Source organism: Eretmochelys imbricata, chromosome 2, assembly GCF_965152235.1.
Source record: "Eretmochelys imbricata isolate rEreImb1 chromosome 2, rEreImb1.hap1, whole genome shotgun sequence".
Lineage (NCBI taxonomy): Eukaryota > Metazoa > Chordata > Testudines > Cheloniidae > Eretmochelys > Eretmochelys imbricata.
This window is the reverse complement of record NC_135573.1, coordinates 160629959-160648673: the sequence shown is the minus strand read 5'-3', so window position 1 is coordinate 160648673 and position 18715 is coordinate 160629959. Positions and strand designations below refer to the sequence as shown.

The window sequence follows — 18715 nt, the reverse complement described above, 5'->3', positions numbered from 1 at the left end:
ATGAGCCAAACCGGCTTTCCTTAACCCTCCTGACCACATGGAGTAAATTCAGCAAATGGAAGAACTCTAACCTTTACCATACAATGCGCCTCAGCCCCCAAGCAAGTCAGTCCCAAATATGCAGGAGTAACATGAAAATCTATTCCAATACTTTTTAGGAATAGAACCAGATTCATAAAAATGTCCAAAACCAATTGTAAAATGATTTCAGTATTGCAAATTGAAACCAGTGTGTTTTGCTACAAGTACTCATCCAGCATGTCAGACTACTGAAGATGACAATCACCAGGCAACAATACTTATTCTTGATGGTATATGATAAGTTTAATGACCAAACATAGCTAATGGGACTCCTTCCTCAGGCATATTGCAATTATTTTTATAATCCATTTGGAACAACGTTAACCTTAAAATCTTCCTAAAAGGCACAACAGCATTTTAACATGTTCAAGATGGTTTATTCCCCAGCTCAGGATACGATGATCTGTGAATCCCTTTTTTTTTTTCCTTTTAGTTCACTCCAATACCACACAATAGGTTCCAATAATAGTAAAATCCTAAATCCAAATCCAAATAGTGCATAAGCTGTGGATCTGATGAGATCATACCAGGGTTTGGAGTCTGTTAGCAATGTGCATTCATCTATCAGTCATCTGCACATTTGTCTGTGACTCACTTGTGAGCAAGTGTGCTGTTTAGAATTTACCTTGAAAGATGATAAAGATCAAGCTAGAGCATACTTGAGTTAATATACTAATGTGTGTGTCTGGAGTACAATCTCTTTTTTCTCGTTAGACACTTCTGGCAACAAGGATTGCTACTTTATCACCTGCTCTTGGAATTCTACCCTGTTCTAGTAAGCCTGTTCTATACTGGATTTATGTGACTGAGAACTAGGGGTTAAAATAGATTGAAACAAGATGAAGGAGCAGCAAACCGGAAAGAGGGGGAGCTGTGTGGACATCACAGTGCTCTCCAAAGCTGGGGAGAAGAATGGGAGTCCTGCATCTGCTATTAGCAGAGGAAGAACTGCACGCCCCCACCTCCTCCCCAGTTTAATGCCTGCTGAGAACTGTAGGCTTGTTGGTAACAGATGTCCAGAGTTTAGCCTTGCAGTTAGCATGTCCGCGTACTGAACACTAGAGAGTAATGCACACGCATTCTCCTTCCGGAGAATTGCTACAGCTACTGCAATTTCAGTTTTATATAGTTTTTTCATGGCTAAAATGAATGTGAAAATAGAAAGATGGACATTTTACCAAGTGTACAGAAAAATGGGTGAATCCGCTGACTGATATGTTGCTACTCTACTGGAACATGTTGTTACATACCATTATGGGGATATGTCCAAAGAGACGATTGCCAGCTTGTGGCAAAAACAGCCATACCCATGCATACCTGAGTGATTACTACTTGAGCCAGAACTAACTGTACACAGAGCTAGAGCAACTGTTAGCCAAATTGAATCTGCTATGGAAGATGCGAAAATAATTGCTCAGGGGACTACAGGCCATGTCCAAGTAGTTAGTTCATTAGCAGTGCAATCTCTCCAGACTAGCATAGGAGTTGCAGACAAGATGGTGGTAAACCACACAGTAAGCACTGTGTATCCCAGCACCTTTTTTTTTAACGCAATAGATTGTCATGTTTAAATTAAGGATCTAAGGTGTATATATTCAGCTACACTAGATGCCCTGCAAAAAATGCCTAATGTCATGGGGTTGGAAAATCAGGGTATTCTGCTAATGTATGCTACAGCCATCATTCAGAAATCAGATATATGATATTTCTGTCCCTGATGATATTGTCTGGAGTAATAAAAATACCTGCCTCTTATATAGTTTTTCATGAGAAGATATCAAAGGAGATTGGCATCATTAACCCCATTTTACACATGGGGAAACTGAGGCACCAAGAGGCGACTATTGCAAAATAGTTTGGGCAAATATTGGTTTCTATTTTAATGTTTACAGAAATATTTGCATGGGTATTTGCAAAAAAGGAATTTTAAATTTGCATATGCAAGTATTTGCACCAAAAGCATTAGTGTACTTCTCAAATCAAGAAGCAGGAACAATACCGTACGACTTGGCTGACCAATCATAATTAACAAATAAGTGCAATTCACACCTGAGCAAAAGCCCAATGCAAGGTCTATGCATCACTTAAGTCCTCTAAACAGAGCTGAAGTAGGACTTAAGAGGCATATTGTGCTCTCTCTCTGCACAGTTGCAAATTTCACCAACAATGAACATGCTCAGAATCCCTGTTCATCCTTATTCCAAAGACTGTTTATAATGGCCCAAACATTACTGGATAATGTTGAACAGCAGGAGAAAGTTGTCATCTGCGCATCTACATTTCACAAGCAGAAAGAAGAACAAAACTGGTTGGATACATTATTTGTATTGCATTATTCTCTCAACCCTAGTTTTGAATTGGGACGGTTATAGTTCACCTCTCCCTGTTCATGAATTACTTTGATATTTGCACCTCAAGAAAACACAGCCCACTGAACTGATGCTTGGTTTAGCTGTGTCAATTCTGCTTGAATTTATCTGTAATGTTTTCAGAGAGCATAGCAGAAATCTAAGCTACATTTGGTGACATACCTAAAAAACAAAACAAAAACAAAAAACAGTCCCAGTGCTTGGTTGTCTTAATGCACAGCACTTGAATACTTGCAGAGGTCTATATTGTAGTAGAGCTTTTTACTACTTTAACCCCTCAAGTTGTAAAAAAACAGCACTGGGCCCCACAGTTCAAACTGTAATACTGCACTGATGCACAAAGTAAAACTGAATAACAGTCATTTGTCTTTATTTGTGAGAGAAGCTGTGTCCCCGGAACTACAAAAGCCTTCATCTGATAACACAGTACAACGTAGTCTAGCACAACTGATTATACAAAACACAGTGACATAAACAAGATAAAAGTAAACAGTACACAAATACATGCCAGAGTGCTTACTTCTAAGAATTTCAGCATGGTCCTTCTCAAAAGTTTGTAAACTTAGGCTTGTACAAAAGAAAAGGAAAATCTAATTTTATCTCCAAACTTTACCATCCTTACTCATGCTGAGTAGCACCTTATTTTGCAAATATCTGCACTGATCTACTACGCAGGATGAGTAAGGAAGAGAATCTACTCCAGACTGTGGAACAAAATGGCCCCTCTACAGATGTTATGATGTTGATAAATATGGAATGCTCTCCATCTTGCGCATGTACATCATCACGAGAAGATCTGTGCTGCTAATTCTCAATAAGTAAACTTTTCAAAAATGCCTAAGTGTATTAGGAGCTTATGTCACATTGAAAGTCACTGGGAATCTAAGGGTATGTCTACACTACGAAATTACTCTGATTTTACAGAAGTCAATTTTTGGGAACAGATTGTATAAAGTTGAGCGCATGCGTCCACGCTAAGCACATTAATTCGGTGGTGTGCGTCCACAGTACTGCGGCAAGCGTTGATATTCCAAGCGGGGCACTGTGGGTAGCTATTCCACAGTTCCCACAGTCCCCGCTGCTCATTGGAATTCTGGACTGAGCTCCCAATGCCTGATGGGGCCAAAAATTTGTCGCGGGTGGTTATGGGTAAATGTCGTCAGTCAACCCTCCCTCTGTGAAAGCAACGGCAGAAAATCATTTTGCGCCCTTTTCCCTGGATTGCCCGAGCAGATGCCATAGCACAGCAAGCATGGAGCCCATTCAGCTCACCGCAGCAGTTATGACCATTGTAAACACCTCGCGCATTATTATGCAGTTTATGCAGAACCAGAACCTGAAAAACCAGGTGAGGAGGCGATGGCAGCGCGGTGACGAGAGTCATGAGGACATGGACACAGATTTCTCTAAAACCTCGGTCCCCGGCAATTTAGAGATCATGGTGTTAATGGGGCAGGCTCATGCTGTGGAACACCGATTCTGGGCCCAGGAAACAAGCACAGACTGGTGGGACCGCATAGTGTTGTGGGTTTGGGATGATTCCCAGTGGCTCCGAAACTTTTGCATGCGTAATGGCACTTTCATGGAACTTGTGATTTGCTTTCCCCTGCCCTGAAGCGCAAGAATACCAAGATGAGAGCAGCCCTCACAGTTGAGAAGCGAGTGGCAATAGCCCTGTGGAAGCTTGCAATGCCAGACAGCTAGTGGTCAGTCAGTAAACAATTTGGAGTGGGCAAAGCTACTGTGGGGGTTGTTGTGATGCAAGTAGCCAATGCAATCATTGAGCTGCTGCTATCAAAGGTAATGACTCTGGGAAATGTGCAGGTCATACTAGGATGGCTTTGCTGCAATGGGATTCCCTAACTGTGGTTGGGCTATAGACGGAATGCATATCCCTATCTTGGGACCGGACCACCAGGGCAGCCAGTACATAAACCACAAGGGGTACTTTTCAATGGTGCTGCAAGCACTCGTGGATCACAAGGGACATTTCACCAACATCAACGTGGGATGGCCGGGAAAGGTTCATGACGCTCGTGACTTCAGGAACTCTGGTCTGTTTAAACAGCTGCAGGAAGGGACTGACTTCCCAGACCAGAAAATAACTGTTGGGGATGTTGAAATGCCTATAGTTATCCTTGGGGACCCAGCCTACAATACCCGGCTCATGAAGCCGTACACAGGCACCATGGACAGTAGTAAGGAGCTGTTCAACTATAGGCTGAGCAAGTGCAGAATGGTGGTAGAGAGTGGATTTGGACATTTAAAGGGTCACTGGCACAGTTTACTGACTCGCTCAGACCTCAGCGAAACCAATACTTCCATTGTTATTACTGCTTGCTGTGTGCTCCACAATCTCTGTGAGAGTAAAGGGGAAGACGTTTATGGCAGGGTGGGAGGTTGATGCAAATCACCTGGCCGCTGAATATGCGCAGCTAGACACCAGGGCGATTAGAAGAGTACAGCAGGAAGCGCTGCGCATCAGAGAAGCTTTGGAAACCAGTTTCATGACTGGCCAGGGTACCGTGTGACACTTCTGTTTGTTTCTCCTTGATGAAAACCTGCCCCTTGGTTGACTCTAATGCCCTGTAAGACACCTGCCCTCCCCCCCTTCGATCACAGCTTGCTTGCAAAGAAAATAAAGTCACTATTGTTTTAAAAACATGTATTCTTTATTAATTGATTATAAAAATAGGGAGATAACTCACAAGGTAGCCCAGGTGGGGTGTGGGAGGAGGGTAGGAGGGAAGGAAAAGGCCACTTCAAAGCTTGTTGAATGCCAGCCTTCTGTTGCTTGGGCTGTCCACTGTGGTGGAGTGGTTGTGTGCCTGGAGCCTCCCCATCCCGCATGTTCTTGGGCATCTGGGTGAGGGAGGCTATGGAACTTGGGGAGGAGGGAGGGCTGTTAAACAGGGGCTGCAGCGGCAGTCTGTGATCCTGCTGCTGTTCCTGAACCTCCACCAGACACTGGAGCATGTCCATTTGATCCCGCAGCAGCCCCAGCGTTGCATCTTGCCTCCTCTGATATTCCTGCCGCCACCTCTCATCTTTATCATCCCTCCTGTCCTCACGATTCATTGGCCATTTTCCTGTACTGTGCTACTGTGTCCCTCCACACATTCTGCTGAGCTCTGTCAGTGCCAGACAACTGCATGAGCTCAGAGAACATTTCATCGCGCGTGCGGTTTTTTTGCTGCCTTATCTGAGATAGCCTTTGGGACATAGGAGGGAGGCTTGAAACATTTGCAGCTGCGGGAGGAAAAAAAGGGAGTGAAGTATTTAAAAAGATACATTTTACAGAACAATGGCTATGCTCTTTCACGGTGAACAACACTATTCACATTACATGGCACATGTGATTTCGGTACAAGGTTGCATCTTGCATCTTATATTGAGTGCTTGCGGCTTTGGTGTTAGAGATCACACACGCAGTGCCGGGCAACAGAATTCGGCTTGCAGGTGGCCATGGTAAGCCATAGTCTTTCAGCTTCTGCAACCTTCATAACGGCAGCGCCCTCCTTTCCCATACCAAGCAAAGGCCCGTTGAGTTGGCCATTTAGTGCTGCAGTTTTCGTGTTAACATGCAGCAGCAGATACCAAACTAACCCCCCCTCATCCAATTCTCTGGGATGATCGCTTTACCCCTCCCCCCACCGCATGGCTGGTATCAGGGAAGATGCCTGCTAGCCAAATGCGAACAACTCAGCACCAATGCCCCCCCCACTGCTTGGCTAACTGCGGGGAGCATTTCTTTTCAGCCACTGGCAAACAGCCCAGTAGGAACGACCAACTCTGAATGTCCCCTTAATTAAATTCCCGTATTTCAACCAGGTTACCATGAACAGTATCACTCTGCTGAGGATAACACAGAGAGATAAAGAATGGATGTTGCTTGAATGCCAGCAAAACACCAGGACCATATGCTGCCAGGCTTTGTCATGCAATGATACCAGATTACTCGCGACTAGTATGGCATGGTAAAGTGTCCTACCATGGAGGACGGAATAAGGCTGCTCTCCCCAGAAACCTTCTGCAAAGGCTTTTAGAGTACCTCCAGGAGAGCTTCATGGAGATGTCCCTAGAAGATTTCCGTTCCATCCCCAGACATGTTAATAGAGTTTTCCACTAGCTGTACTGGCCACGAATGCATTCCAAGTCCTCAGTGCAAATTAATCATTAAAAAACGCTTGCTTTTAAAACATGTATTACATTTAAAAAGGTACACTCACCAGAGGTCCCTTCTCTGGCTTGGTTGGGTTGGGAGGGTATTTCTGTCAGGGTGATAAAAAGATCCTGGCTGTCAGGGAGAACTGTGTGCTGCATGCTCTCCTCAAGCTCGTCCTCCTCCTCCTCCTCTTCCCCGTCCGCAAAATCCTCAGGCATGGCGGAGAGTACCCCATCATCGGAGTCCATGGACAGGGGTGGGATAGTGGTAGCGGCCCCCCCTAGAATTGCATGCAGCTCAGCGTAGAAGTGGCATGTCTGGGGCTCTGTCATGGAGCATCCATTTGATTCTTTGGTTTTCTGGTACGCTTGTCTGAGCTCCTTAAGTTTCACGTAGCACTGCATTGCATCCCTGCGGTAGCCTCTGTCCATCATGGCCTCGGAGATTTTTTGAAATGTTTTGGCATTTCGTCTTTTGGAACGTAGTTCTGATAGCACGGATTCCTCTCCCCATACAGAGATCAGATCCAGTACCTCCCGTTCGGTCCATGCTGGAGCTCTTTTTCGATTCTGGGACTGCATGGTCACCTGTGCCGATGAGCTCGCCTGGCCAAACAGGAAATGAGATTCAAAAGTTCCCGAGGCTTTTCCTGTACACCTGGCCAGTGCATCCAAGTTCAGCATGCTGTCCAGAGTGGTCACAATGGTGCACTGTGGGATAGCTCCCAGAGGCCAATACCGTCGAATTGCGTCCACACTAACCCTAATTCGAAACGGCGGTGTGGATTTCAGCGCTAATCCCCTCATGAGGGAGGAGTACAAAAATCAATTTTAAGAGCCCTTTATGTCGACAAAAATGGCTTCATTGTGTGGATGGGTGCAGGGTTAATTCGATTTAACGCTGCTAAATTCGACATAAACTCATAGTGTAGACCAGGCCAAAGTAATTACTAACAATTCTGAGATTGCTTCAGCTAGCTCCTTCAGTATCCAAGGATGAATTTCATCATTCCCTGCTGACTTGAACGCATGTAAATTATCTCAATATTCTTTAACCTGTTCTTTCCCTATTTTGGTTTCCATTCCTTCCCAATTGTCAGTAATATTAATTGTGTTGAGTATCTGGTCACCATTAACCTTTTTAATGAAGACTGAAGGAAAACAGACATTAAACACCTCAGCCTTCTTGATGTCATCCATGATTAGATCTCCTTCTCCACTAAGCAGTGGACCTACACATTCCTTTGCCTTTATCTTGCTCCTAATGTATTCATAGAAACTCTTCTTATTGCCTTTTCTTTCTCTTGCTAAGTGTAACTTATTTTGTGCCTTCGCATTTCTGATTTTGTCGCTACGTTTGTGCTATGATTTTGTACTCCTCCTTAGCAATTTGCCCACATTTCCACTTTTTGTAAGATTCTGTTTTGATTTTCAGGTCATTAAAGAGCTTCTGATGGAGCCATATTAGTCTCTTACTATTCTTCCTATTTTTTATTCGCATCAGAATAATTGGCAATTGTATGTTTAATATTGTTCTCCTTGAGAAAATGCTAGGTCTTTCTTATGAACTCTTTTTTCCCTTAGATTTTCTTCCTGTGGGATCTTACCAAGCTGTTCTCTGAGTTTGTCCAAGTCTGCATTTTTGAAGCCCATTGTCCTTATTCTGATGCTCTCACTCCTTCCTTTCCTTAAGATCATGACATCTTTCATTTCAGGATCACTTTCTCCCAAATTGCCTTCCATCTTGAGATTTGCAACCAATTCCTCCATGTTGGCCAGACTCAAGTCTAAAATGGCTACCCCTCTAGTTATTTTCTCCACTTTCTGAAAAAAAGACATTGTCCCCAATACATTCCAAGAATGTACTGGAAATTCTGTGTTTTGCCATATTACTTTTCCAACAGATATCTGTAGTTAAAATTCCCCATTACTACCAGTTATTTCTGTTATTTGCTATTTACACCTACACCCTACCAATATATTGACTATAGGCACAATCCATTTAATTATTTTAGTGGATTCACCCCACTAAGCTACATCACCTCTGTTTTATCCAGACAAAGCATCAGTGAACTCATTCTCATCTGGGTCAATGCCTTGAGTAGGCAAACAAGAAGATGGCACCATCTGGATCTGATGAAAATGAAATGAATGGGTTGAATGTCCTGAGTATACAGATGGCACCATAGCCCAAACCCTCTCACTGTATCTCATAATAGCATCATACGTATGTTGCCTGAGTGGATTCTTTTCAGTCTTCAGATACGAGGGCCCCTTGGGTGGATGAACAATTAATCCACACCAACCCCCTGCTGACCTTCCAGAAAGGGAAAAATAGAGCCATAGAAAAACAACCCCATCCACCTTGCCAGATCCCACAGGCACGTCTGCAACATCTGTTGATCAATAGTAGAAAGAGGCAGTGGATGTAATAAATCAACATGGACACTTACAGAGTGTTGATTAACTAGTTCCCTCCTTAGCAACATTAGGGAGAGCAGGAAAAGAAAGCCCAGGATCAGTAATGGGCAGTCAATAATTGTAATCTCCAACTCAGGATTTCTATTCTCAAGGAGTCTGCAAAACTCACGTATTTCATAAAGAGCTTTTAGAAACATGTACATAGTTTGTTTTTTAAGTAACAAAAAAATTCCAATTTTTCTGAACGACCATACAGAAATTTCCAGAATAAATCCCCACTACATAGGCCTAAGAACTGAATTTAATGACTAATCTTAAATATGGATTTAAACTAGTCATGTCCAAACCAGGTTCTAAGGCAGTTTGACCCACCAAACCGTGCTAAAAATAAAATCAACGGGAGAAAAGGAGACCCCCCCAGCCCTCAAAACCAAACCAAACCATAAAAACTTTCAAGCCATACATCAGAAAGAAGCAGTGAAAGGAAAGGGAATTAAAACACAGGTTAAAATAAAACAGAAAACACCTCTCCACTCCCACCCCATTTTTTCCTTGACAGGTTACCTTTAAATGATGTTTTGATGTTATTTTCAGTTTGATGTTTACGCCAAACTTGTGGTTATTTGGTCTGTAGTCACGGATTTAGAGAATTGGAATGGTCATTACTACGTAACTGAGGTGAATTGATTTGAGTACTCATTAATGTGTAGTTCTGCACTTCAAAGTGACTTAAAATGGCATTTGGGGGTTCCCTGTTTACTATTACTCAGTCATGCCATGGCATGGCCCATTTGGTCCCTGTCCACCCCAAACTGTGCTTGAAGGGAGCCCTTTGCATCTGGCCCCTTTTCTGATTGCATGAAAAGTCTGTTGGGGGGGGAGGGAAATCAGATGCCTCTAAGGCACAACCCTTCCTTGCCATGGATCTACCTCTTTCTACCCCACCTTCCTGACCTCATGGAAGCCTCTCAGCAGATCTAGGATCCATATGAGAGGGAAGAAGATTGAGCAGCCCCGGTGCATGCTGGGGGTGGGGACAGGGGATGTGTGTCCTCCCTCTCTCTGGCTCCACTGAGAACCTCTGCAAAAAATAATAGAGAAAGGCACCACTATGGCTAGGGGGGTTCCCTGTTAAGGTGATTCCAAGGACCCTACCCTCCTACCTACCCCGCCCCCAAGGCATCTGTGCTAATCCCTTGAAATCTGCCAGGTTTGAGGGCTAGCCCTGCAAACTTTTCTACAGAGGGTACCGCCTCCATTGGGTTGGTATGGGGGATCTGTGCCAGGGGATTCCTCACAAAGTATTCCTCTCCCAAAGCTTCCTGCCCCATCGCTTTTCTGTGGAATGGGGTATTGTCTGGGCCCAAACGTGCATTTTACAAGTACAAAGTGGTTCTGAAGGAGTTTTAGTTTGAAAATCTCTTCAGCTGTCAATTAAAAACCATATATATCCAAATAGCCTGATCTGCTATGTGCAGTATTGCCAGGCCCAGGCATTCAAACTTCTTGACTCAGGCTCCAAAAAGTCATGAGACTTTAAAATAATAAATGTTGGCGCTTTTTTTATCTGTCTTCATTGTTTGAGCATTTAGGGGTCATGTTTTCAATCTTTTCTTTGCAACCATGGGGGCTGGTAACTTACTTTTCTTTTTTTTAATTACCTGAGAATCTCAGCTTTCACATGGTGCCAGAAGCTTAGGCGTCAAGAAAAACAGCAAAATGTCACAAGAGAGCTAACACCACTATAAGAAAATATTCTGCTGGCACAATTTCCTTGGTGGCACTGACGTGGTAAAGGGCGTGTATTGTGGTACTGTATGTTCAGATGAAAGGAAAACAGTGGTGAAAAATGTGTTACAGAAATGGAGGGAACAGAGCACAGTTACAGAGGGAAGCAGGGAGAGACAGTGGGATACTTTATTTGTATCCCCCAAAATTTCCAAATTAATTAGAATAAAGCAGTTGTGTCCAAACCTGTGGCCCATTAGGCTCTGAACTGTGGCTGTTGAGGGTGACGGTGTTAAGAAAACGTGTTTGACTATGAATATGTCTTGCCCTCTGATTTATGAAGTCGAGTGTTTGAATCAGCCTCATTTAATACTGAGAGGGTTGGGGTTACCAGGTCCCCATCAGTGCCAGGAGCAGCTCTGGTGTGAGCTGGGAGTGCTTTGATCAATTGCTGTCCCTTTTTTATTGTATCTGCTCAGCAGCTCCTCCTGTGGGCATCTTGTTGCATCACCAGGGAGGGGAGAGGAGAGGGAGAAGAGAATATCTCTGCTTGATTCATCACCTGCAATCCTGCCAGACTGTGAGAGCCCAAGAGAGAGCAGGACAGGGTGCTCAACTAGTTCTGCCTGAGCCTAGGGAAATAGAACTATTGATTGGGGACCCATGAGGTTTTTGAAATACTATGTTCATTCTTCAGGGTGAAAAGGTTAGCTAAATCTGTAATGAAGTAACCAACAAGCTCAACAAGCTACCACAATTAGCGGTTTAACAGCCTGCTTGACAACAATACTGTACATCAATTTATTCCCATCTGAAACTGTGCGACCCTTCTGACACTGATGATGAATAAAATTATGTTACTACCATTCATGTAAAGGCAGCATGCTTCCAAATAACCCGCATAGTGAAGTCTTCTTTTTAAAAAGACCCAAAACCTGTTATAAGAATGTATTCTCTGGGATTCAAACAACATTAAAATATGATGCTCTTTTCAATGGCTATCTGCAAAAGGAAAATTCCTGTGAGAAGAATCAGCTTCCAGTGTAACAAAAATGCAATCCAAACCAGGCCTTCCTGCAGATCAAGAAATCCAAAGAAACACATTTTCTGTGCACTAAAACAAATGCTCCCTTTTCCACTGTTAAAATAATTCCAGGAAACAGAAAGAAACACGAACAGTAAACAAGGTCTGTGTTTGTGCAATACCTAGCACAACTGGGTCCTGGTCCGCGACTGAGGTTCCTAGCCGCTACTGCAATAATACAAATATTATAACAGTAGCAGCAGCAGAAGATTTCATTAATTTAGAAACAGCAGCGTTCGGATAAGTGGCATCAGAGTGGAAATCAGATTCAAAATACAGAAAACAGATTATATTTTAAAGCTACTCTGAGTTTTAAAGGTTATGATTCTTACCCATATTTTCGACCCAAAATGTTTTGGTTTTTTTTGCTCTTTGCAAAACTGAAATTGTGTACACAAATCTTTCCAAGTTTTAATCCCGCCTGAATTTTGAAGCTGAGATTTTGAAGACTGTATATACTTAGACACATAGTTTAAACACAACCTTACTACAGATTGTAGTTTGAAGAAAATACACTGTATAATCAGGTTGCTGCTTGCCAGACTTCACACAGTAACTGAGATATGTATATATGGATTTTGGCATGCATACTGTAGGCAATGTTTTGAAAATGTTGTACTACGTAATGTATTTATTTGATGTTTTACCTACAAACAAGAAGTAACAGACCTTACATTAGGGTCCTGCAGACTGGAGGCCTTACTGGTATTTACAAATGATGTGTCTTCTTTCCCCACCTGCTAAAGGAAAGAGCCATAATTTAATATAATGTCAACATATTTATGTATATAATTATAGTATGGTATATATTTATAGTATAATATATTTACTATATAACTATTTCTACAAGTATCAAAATAGTTTCCATGTATAAAATGCCAGTTGTGCCCAGATTTAAAAAACAAAATTGTTTTGTTTTCCATTTACTTCTGTTGAGATTCATTTAAAAGTTGATCAGCTGCAGAATACAGGCACAGTATAATAATATTGTGGGAAGATGATCTTTTTGGAAAAACGTGGATATAAATGCACATTCCATAAAATATTTGAGCATAAGTAGTGGAACCATTGAAACCAAATATACCCCTTTTTCTTCTGTTTAACCCCTCCCCAAAACTAAACTATGTGCAGATTTCCAGCTGCATATCCACAGCCTAATTAGAATCACCATGCCAACTCTCGTAATTCTTCAGACATTGAGAAATTAATAGAAAAAGTAATACCTCAACAAACAGCCTCTACATAAAATCCACAAAAAGCTTTCCAATCTGCCATTCCCCTACAAGCCGCAGACCTGGTCTCTTTTGTATACTTTGTCTACAAATGCTGGAAAAACAACTATGTATAGACATAATATTGCTTAAATGAAATTGCCAGACAAAGCAGCCCAGCAACTAATTTGACTTAGCCGTTTATTACTCTTCAGTGTAGATCCAAGACTCCAATATCCACATATCACCAGCGCAATATTGTACCTGGTCCCCATCCACTCTACTAATACTGTCTACAAACACTGGAGTATCTCCATATCTATAGTAGACTAGAGGGACGATGACTTTAACTACTCTATTTAAAGGATAGAGAGGAGTTAGTTGATTTAGTTGGGGATTGGTCCTGCTTTGAGCAGGGGCTTGGACTAGATGACCTCCTGAGGTCCCTTCCAACCCTGATATTCTATGATTCTACGATAGTGCATACAATATATTACCTATTGTATTATTTTTTCATTGTTTATTAAAAACAACAACACTTAACATGTAGATTTTTTTTATACTTGGAGCACTTTAGAAATTTATAATTAACCTACAAAATTGACTGGAAATACTTAAAGAAAAGCATCTACACTATGCCTAGTTCACATTGGGCTGGGTATGGGACATAGCAAAAATTAATTCTTAAATTTATGACATTCAAATGTTTAGGGTTTTTTCAAACTACAACCTGTAGTGAGGTTGTGTTTAAGGTCTATGTATTCACAATTGAGCTCTGTCTTAAAATGTTTTTGTTTAGGGAATGAGGAAAAAAACTGAATCACAGTTACCGTAGGTGGGCTGCAGAAATTAGTACTTTGCTCTTTAATATTTATGGCAAGTGATGATGCTTCACATAAAACTGCTGTATGTCTGAATGTTGAAAATATGAATGCAGCTGTCAGAGACTTAACACACAGTCTCTTCTGTCCAAATGATAATATCTTAATCATGTGCATTGTTAAATGATAATTAGCTAGTTTCTTACTATTTGTCAAACTGACTCTTTAAAAATCACAAATTTTACTTTATTCCAATATTAAAATTACCAAATTGAAAATGGAGAGTGAATTGAATTTTAAGACACACTTGAACATAATAATAGAAAATAGAGTTTCATTATTGAGAATGGAGCACAGGAAGATTACAAAAGTCAGCAATTGTAACGGCCAATTAAATTATTAAAATTCCATCTACTTCAGCAATATGAGATGAGCGTCCCCTTTAGCCAGCTATGGGAAGGATCCAGAATATTACTGGCTAATAACGGTTTCCCCTGATCCTGTGACAGTAAGATGACATCTACACTTGGAGCTAAGGGTATGATTTGCAGCTTGTGTAGACATACTCATACTCGCTCTCAGTGACCTAGGATGATAAAAATAGTAGGGTAGCATCAGTAAGCAGAGGCCTGGGCTAGCTGCCACAAGTTCAAACTCGCCCAGATCCCCTGTGAATGCACCTGTGGCGGCTAATCCATGACATTGCTCATGCTGCCCATGCTATCATGGCAACAATACTATGTTTAGCTCGATGAGAGCTAGCACAAGAATACCCACACAAGCTGGGAATCACAGCTATAGCTCCAAGTACAGATGAAGCCTTAAGCCCAAGGCCATTGCTACCTCCCCAGCATGGATTTACATTGGAACATGCTAAATGGATGGTCAGGAAAAAAGAATATTCTTAAACATTATTTTCTACATATTGAGAGCTTCTTCATTATTATTTTATGCTAACCAGTGAGCAACTTCCTCAGCACATCTGAAAGTATCTAACCCATAACTTGAAACAAGAACTATATACAAGGTAAAATTCCCATAGGAGTGTCCAGATTGTTGGAGCTCCTAGAAGAAATGCAAATATTATGACCAAGATTCATCTCTCTCTTTGGGGACACCCAACAAATCTGAAAAAGGAGTTTTGTCTAGAACCACCCATCTGGTGGGAAATTTATATCAGCAACTAGCCAGAGAGGTCCCTGTGGACTACTAAACTCAGGAACCTTCATTGTTAGAAGAAAAGGAGTACTTGTGGCACCTTAGAGACTAACGAATTTATTTGAGCATGAGCTTTCGTGAGCTCATGCTCAAATAAATTGGTTAGTCTCTAAGGTGCCACAAGTACTCCTTTTCTTTTTGCAAATACAGACTAACACGGCTGTTACTCTGAAACCTTTCATTGTTAGAGGCTCTGACATCTACATAGTAACGATGTCTGAAGGCAGAAATGCAGCAACATGTGGCTGCTCAGCACACTTCTTCCACTGAGGCAGATTCTCTCTCTGACCAGAAGTCAACTATGCTATAAGAGGAATGAGCTTTAATGCCTGTGGATTATGGCAGGCCATCTAGTACATACGCTTCCTTTGGACACAGTCAGATCCATTTAAGTATTATCAAAAGGGAAACAGCCTGGCCCTTCTTTCAGCCAGATTATAGGAGAAATAGGGAACCCAGTACTCCAAGCTCTTTGACACTATGGATCCTAATGCCATCCCATAGGATGCCAGGCTCTTTCCTTATCTGAGACTGGCCCAGGGCAAAGAAAAATTAAATTAATGTTCTGATTTCAATGAAAAACAGTTTGGATAAAACTGCCAGCAGGGTTACAAGTTACTTTATCATTGGGGAAACACAAGACAAAGGAAGTGACAGGACAGAAGCACTAGCTTGCATGCTCTCCACAGATAGGTGGTTTCCAAGAAAAGCTACTGTTATTGAAAGCCAAAATAAGGATGCCAAAGGGAGAAGTCCAGAACTTAAGAAGCACCAAACAGACTCCAGTTGCTTAAGCGATCTGCCTAAATTTCACTAAATTATGTGCTTCTGATTTCTAGAGATGCTGAGCACCCACTGCTCCCATTGCTGCTGAGCCAGGATTTATGGCATGCCCTTCTTTAGGTTCTCCTCTAAGCACAAAGAGGATCCTCAACCACTGCCTGGGGGTGGAAGGAGAGTGGGAATCAGATATCTAATGATCGTCTCAGAGTTCCACTGAGGTAGGAAAGCTCTTAGGAGAAGCTGGGAGTGCTTTCTGGGAATGAGCCCATGTCTCCCAGCAGCTGAAAGACTTGCCTAGCAGATGGAGTCTGCATAAACCTGAGCTTCCTCATTACGTTGATGACCTTTTCCACTGTTTATTGTGCTGGGCTGAGGATCCACCTACAAACTGTGTGACTGTGATGGAGAGGGGCCGGAGGAGTACACAAGGTTCACCGCAGTAGTCAGTAGTCCTTTCTATGACTAATTAGACTAGGACGTAGGCACAGGAGACCCTGCAGGGTGACACTGCAGTGCAGGCAAGCAACAGACCCAGTGAGCTATTGTGAGGCATCATGGGTCTCGAACTCATGTCCGCGGGTCCCCAGGCAGCCCTAATACCACAGCAAACACCTGGCAACTCGCGGATACCAGCAGGGAGTCTGGGCTGGTGAACCCTAGGTCACCATAAGCACTGCTCACAATGGTCCCAATTGGAGGAGACTTGCAACCAGAGTCATTGTTTAAGCCAGAAGGCGGCACAGGAAGTTGTGAATGCCAGCTGTCAGCTTTATTGGCTTCTGCTGTTTTGCCTGATTCCTGCCTTCCTATCCTGTTCCTCCTGGTCTGCCTTGTTCCAGATTACATCCTGCTGTTACACCCACCCCTGGCTACTGACTCCAGCTCTGACCCTCGGCTCAATTCCTGACTCTGACTCATGGCTTGACTCCCGACTCTGTCTCTCTCTCTGACCTCTAGTTTCTGACTCTTGTTCTGACCACTAGGCCGACCACCACTGCTCTGACCACTAGGTCTGACTGTCTATATCCCTGTTCACAACAGCTATACTGTGTGTGTGCGTGTGCACCCCGCTTCCTAAACAAAAAATCCACTTAGTGTTTACACCACCTTATTCCTGTCTCTTCGTTATCACAAGAGGCATTATCATCAACATTATGCCAGTTCCACATAAGGAACATCTTGTTTTCCCCTTCTGACTTTGTGAATCAGCCCAAAGGTTGACTGAAGCACCTGATCCCATTCAAAGGCAGTCAGGTTGCTGACTGGGGGAGAAAAGGTTCTGAAAGCAGATTTTTGGAGGTTCCTGATTATGCAAAAGGGAGGGGGAGCAACACCCTTTTCAGATTGCTGGAATCCTCCAAGCAGAAGGACAGCAATAGCAATGGTTCAATGGCCCTGACTGAAAAAAATGCTTCCCCCTGCACGTCTGCTGGTCTGAAATGAAACCGAGGAACTCTGAAGCGCATGGGATATTTTTCAGATTCCTGCTAGCATACCCAACCATGATCTTATCATATTTCATAAGCTAAGCAGCAAGGTCACTGGGAAAAGAAGCCTCCAAGGAAAACCCTGGTGCAGGAAGTGTTGTTGGTATTTTAGCAGATAGGACTCTTCCCTTGGGATCAGAATAGCCTCACGGTCAGCTCTTTGAGGTAGGATCCATCTTTTTGTTCTGTGTTTGTACACTGCCCTAGTACAACAGGATCCTGATCCATGACCGAGCTCCCAGGTGCTATTGCATGGCAAATAATACTTGTACCATTCAGTGTTAGCAGGCACTGAATTACTAAAAACCTTTTCTGATGAGAGGCAGAACTGAGGTCTTGATGTGTGGTCATAACAATCTTGTGGCACTTTTTGCAAGTCTGTCCTTTAGTGTCCTGGGGATTTTTTTATTCACCCTTGACTACTTTAACTGAACAAAGTTGTCATCATTTTTTGTCACTCCTTTTTGAGTAGAGTTGCTGATTCCCTTATAATGGTTGCTGTATTCCACCTAATGATGCTCCCCATCCTACATTCCCTTAAGTCCTATCTTTCTGTACCTCTGCCTCCCTTTATTTCCAGCCTGAGACTCACTTTTAAAGTTAAACAAATCTGTTTCCTTTGACAGACAGAATATAGCCAATTTGAATTCCAGCCATTTAAATTCCATTGTTATGAACAATTATAACTGATGTGATGTCACATTCACTGGAGTTGAGAGTATCACAACAATTCCTTCTTTTTACTTAGCTTGGAATTTGAGAGTGAATTTTATTGGTCATCCAAGTGGGTGACTAACAGCAATGGCTTTAGCAAGGCATTGTGCAAAGAGCCCTGTACAAGCTTCTTTCTCTAGTATACACACACACACACAAGGCACAGCACTTCAGCCCGGACTTGTTATTCTCCTGTTCTGGGTCTTTTAAATTGAGATTGTCAAATTATGCAGGGATGTGCGATAAGCACAAGGAAGACCAAGAAGATATCAGCAAATTTGCATTATTTCCAAGCAAATCTTGGGTATAAAATATAATCCATGATGGAGGACAGACTGACATGCTTGAAATTTTCATCATTTCACAATGTTTGAGTAGCCATCTAGCAAAAGGCAGGAACTCCTCCAGGCATCCAGAGATATTTATCCAAGTCCTGTTATTTTTCACATGAGTATAAATCCCCCAGTATCTTTCCTGTACCAAACTCATTTTCTCTTGTGCACTTATTATGATTTCCAGAAGTGAATAAAGCACTTAAAAGCCAAATCATATAGATAGTATTGCAATATATTTCCTTGCGGCAGCCTTTTGGGAAAATTTGAAAACCACATACATCAACTTCTTTGGGCACTGC

At 42.4% G+C, this 18715-nt stretch overlaps 2 protein-coding genes across 5 annotated transcripts in view; both read right to left on the bottom strand.

Moving 5' to 3' along the window:
* The window catches only part of EPB41L4B (erythrocyte membrane protein band 4.1 like 4B), a 247508-nt gene that overhangs the window by 52479 nt on the left and 176314 nt on the right, over positions 1 to 18715 (bottom strand). For 3 of the 4 annotated variants that reach the window (XM_077810915.1, XM_077810918.1, XM_077810917.1), the window contains exon 19: positions 12517 to 12587. In XM_077810915.1, the coding sequence (XP_077667041.1) occupies positions 12517 to 12587 (71 nt within the window). The remainder of the gene's footprint in view (positions 1 to 12516; positions 12588 to 18715) is intronic. The other variant, XM_077810916.1, reaches the window with a different exon arrangement.
* On the bottom strand, positions 5151 to 7894 carry LOC144261405 (uncharacterized). The gene is made up of 2 exons (XM_077810921.1): positions 6680 to 7894; positions 5151 to 5699 (listed from the first exon to the last, which is right to left on the bottom strand). The coding sequence occupies exons 1-2, from the start codon at positions 7419 to 7421 to the stop codon at positions 5518 to 5520; spliced, it is 924 nt and encodes a 307-aa protein (XP_077667047.1). The 5' UTR covers positions 7422 to 7894; the 3' UTR covers positions 5151 to 5517.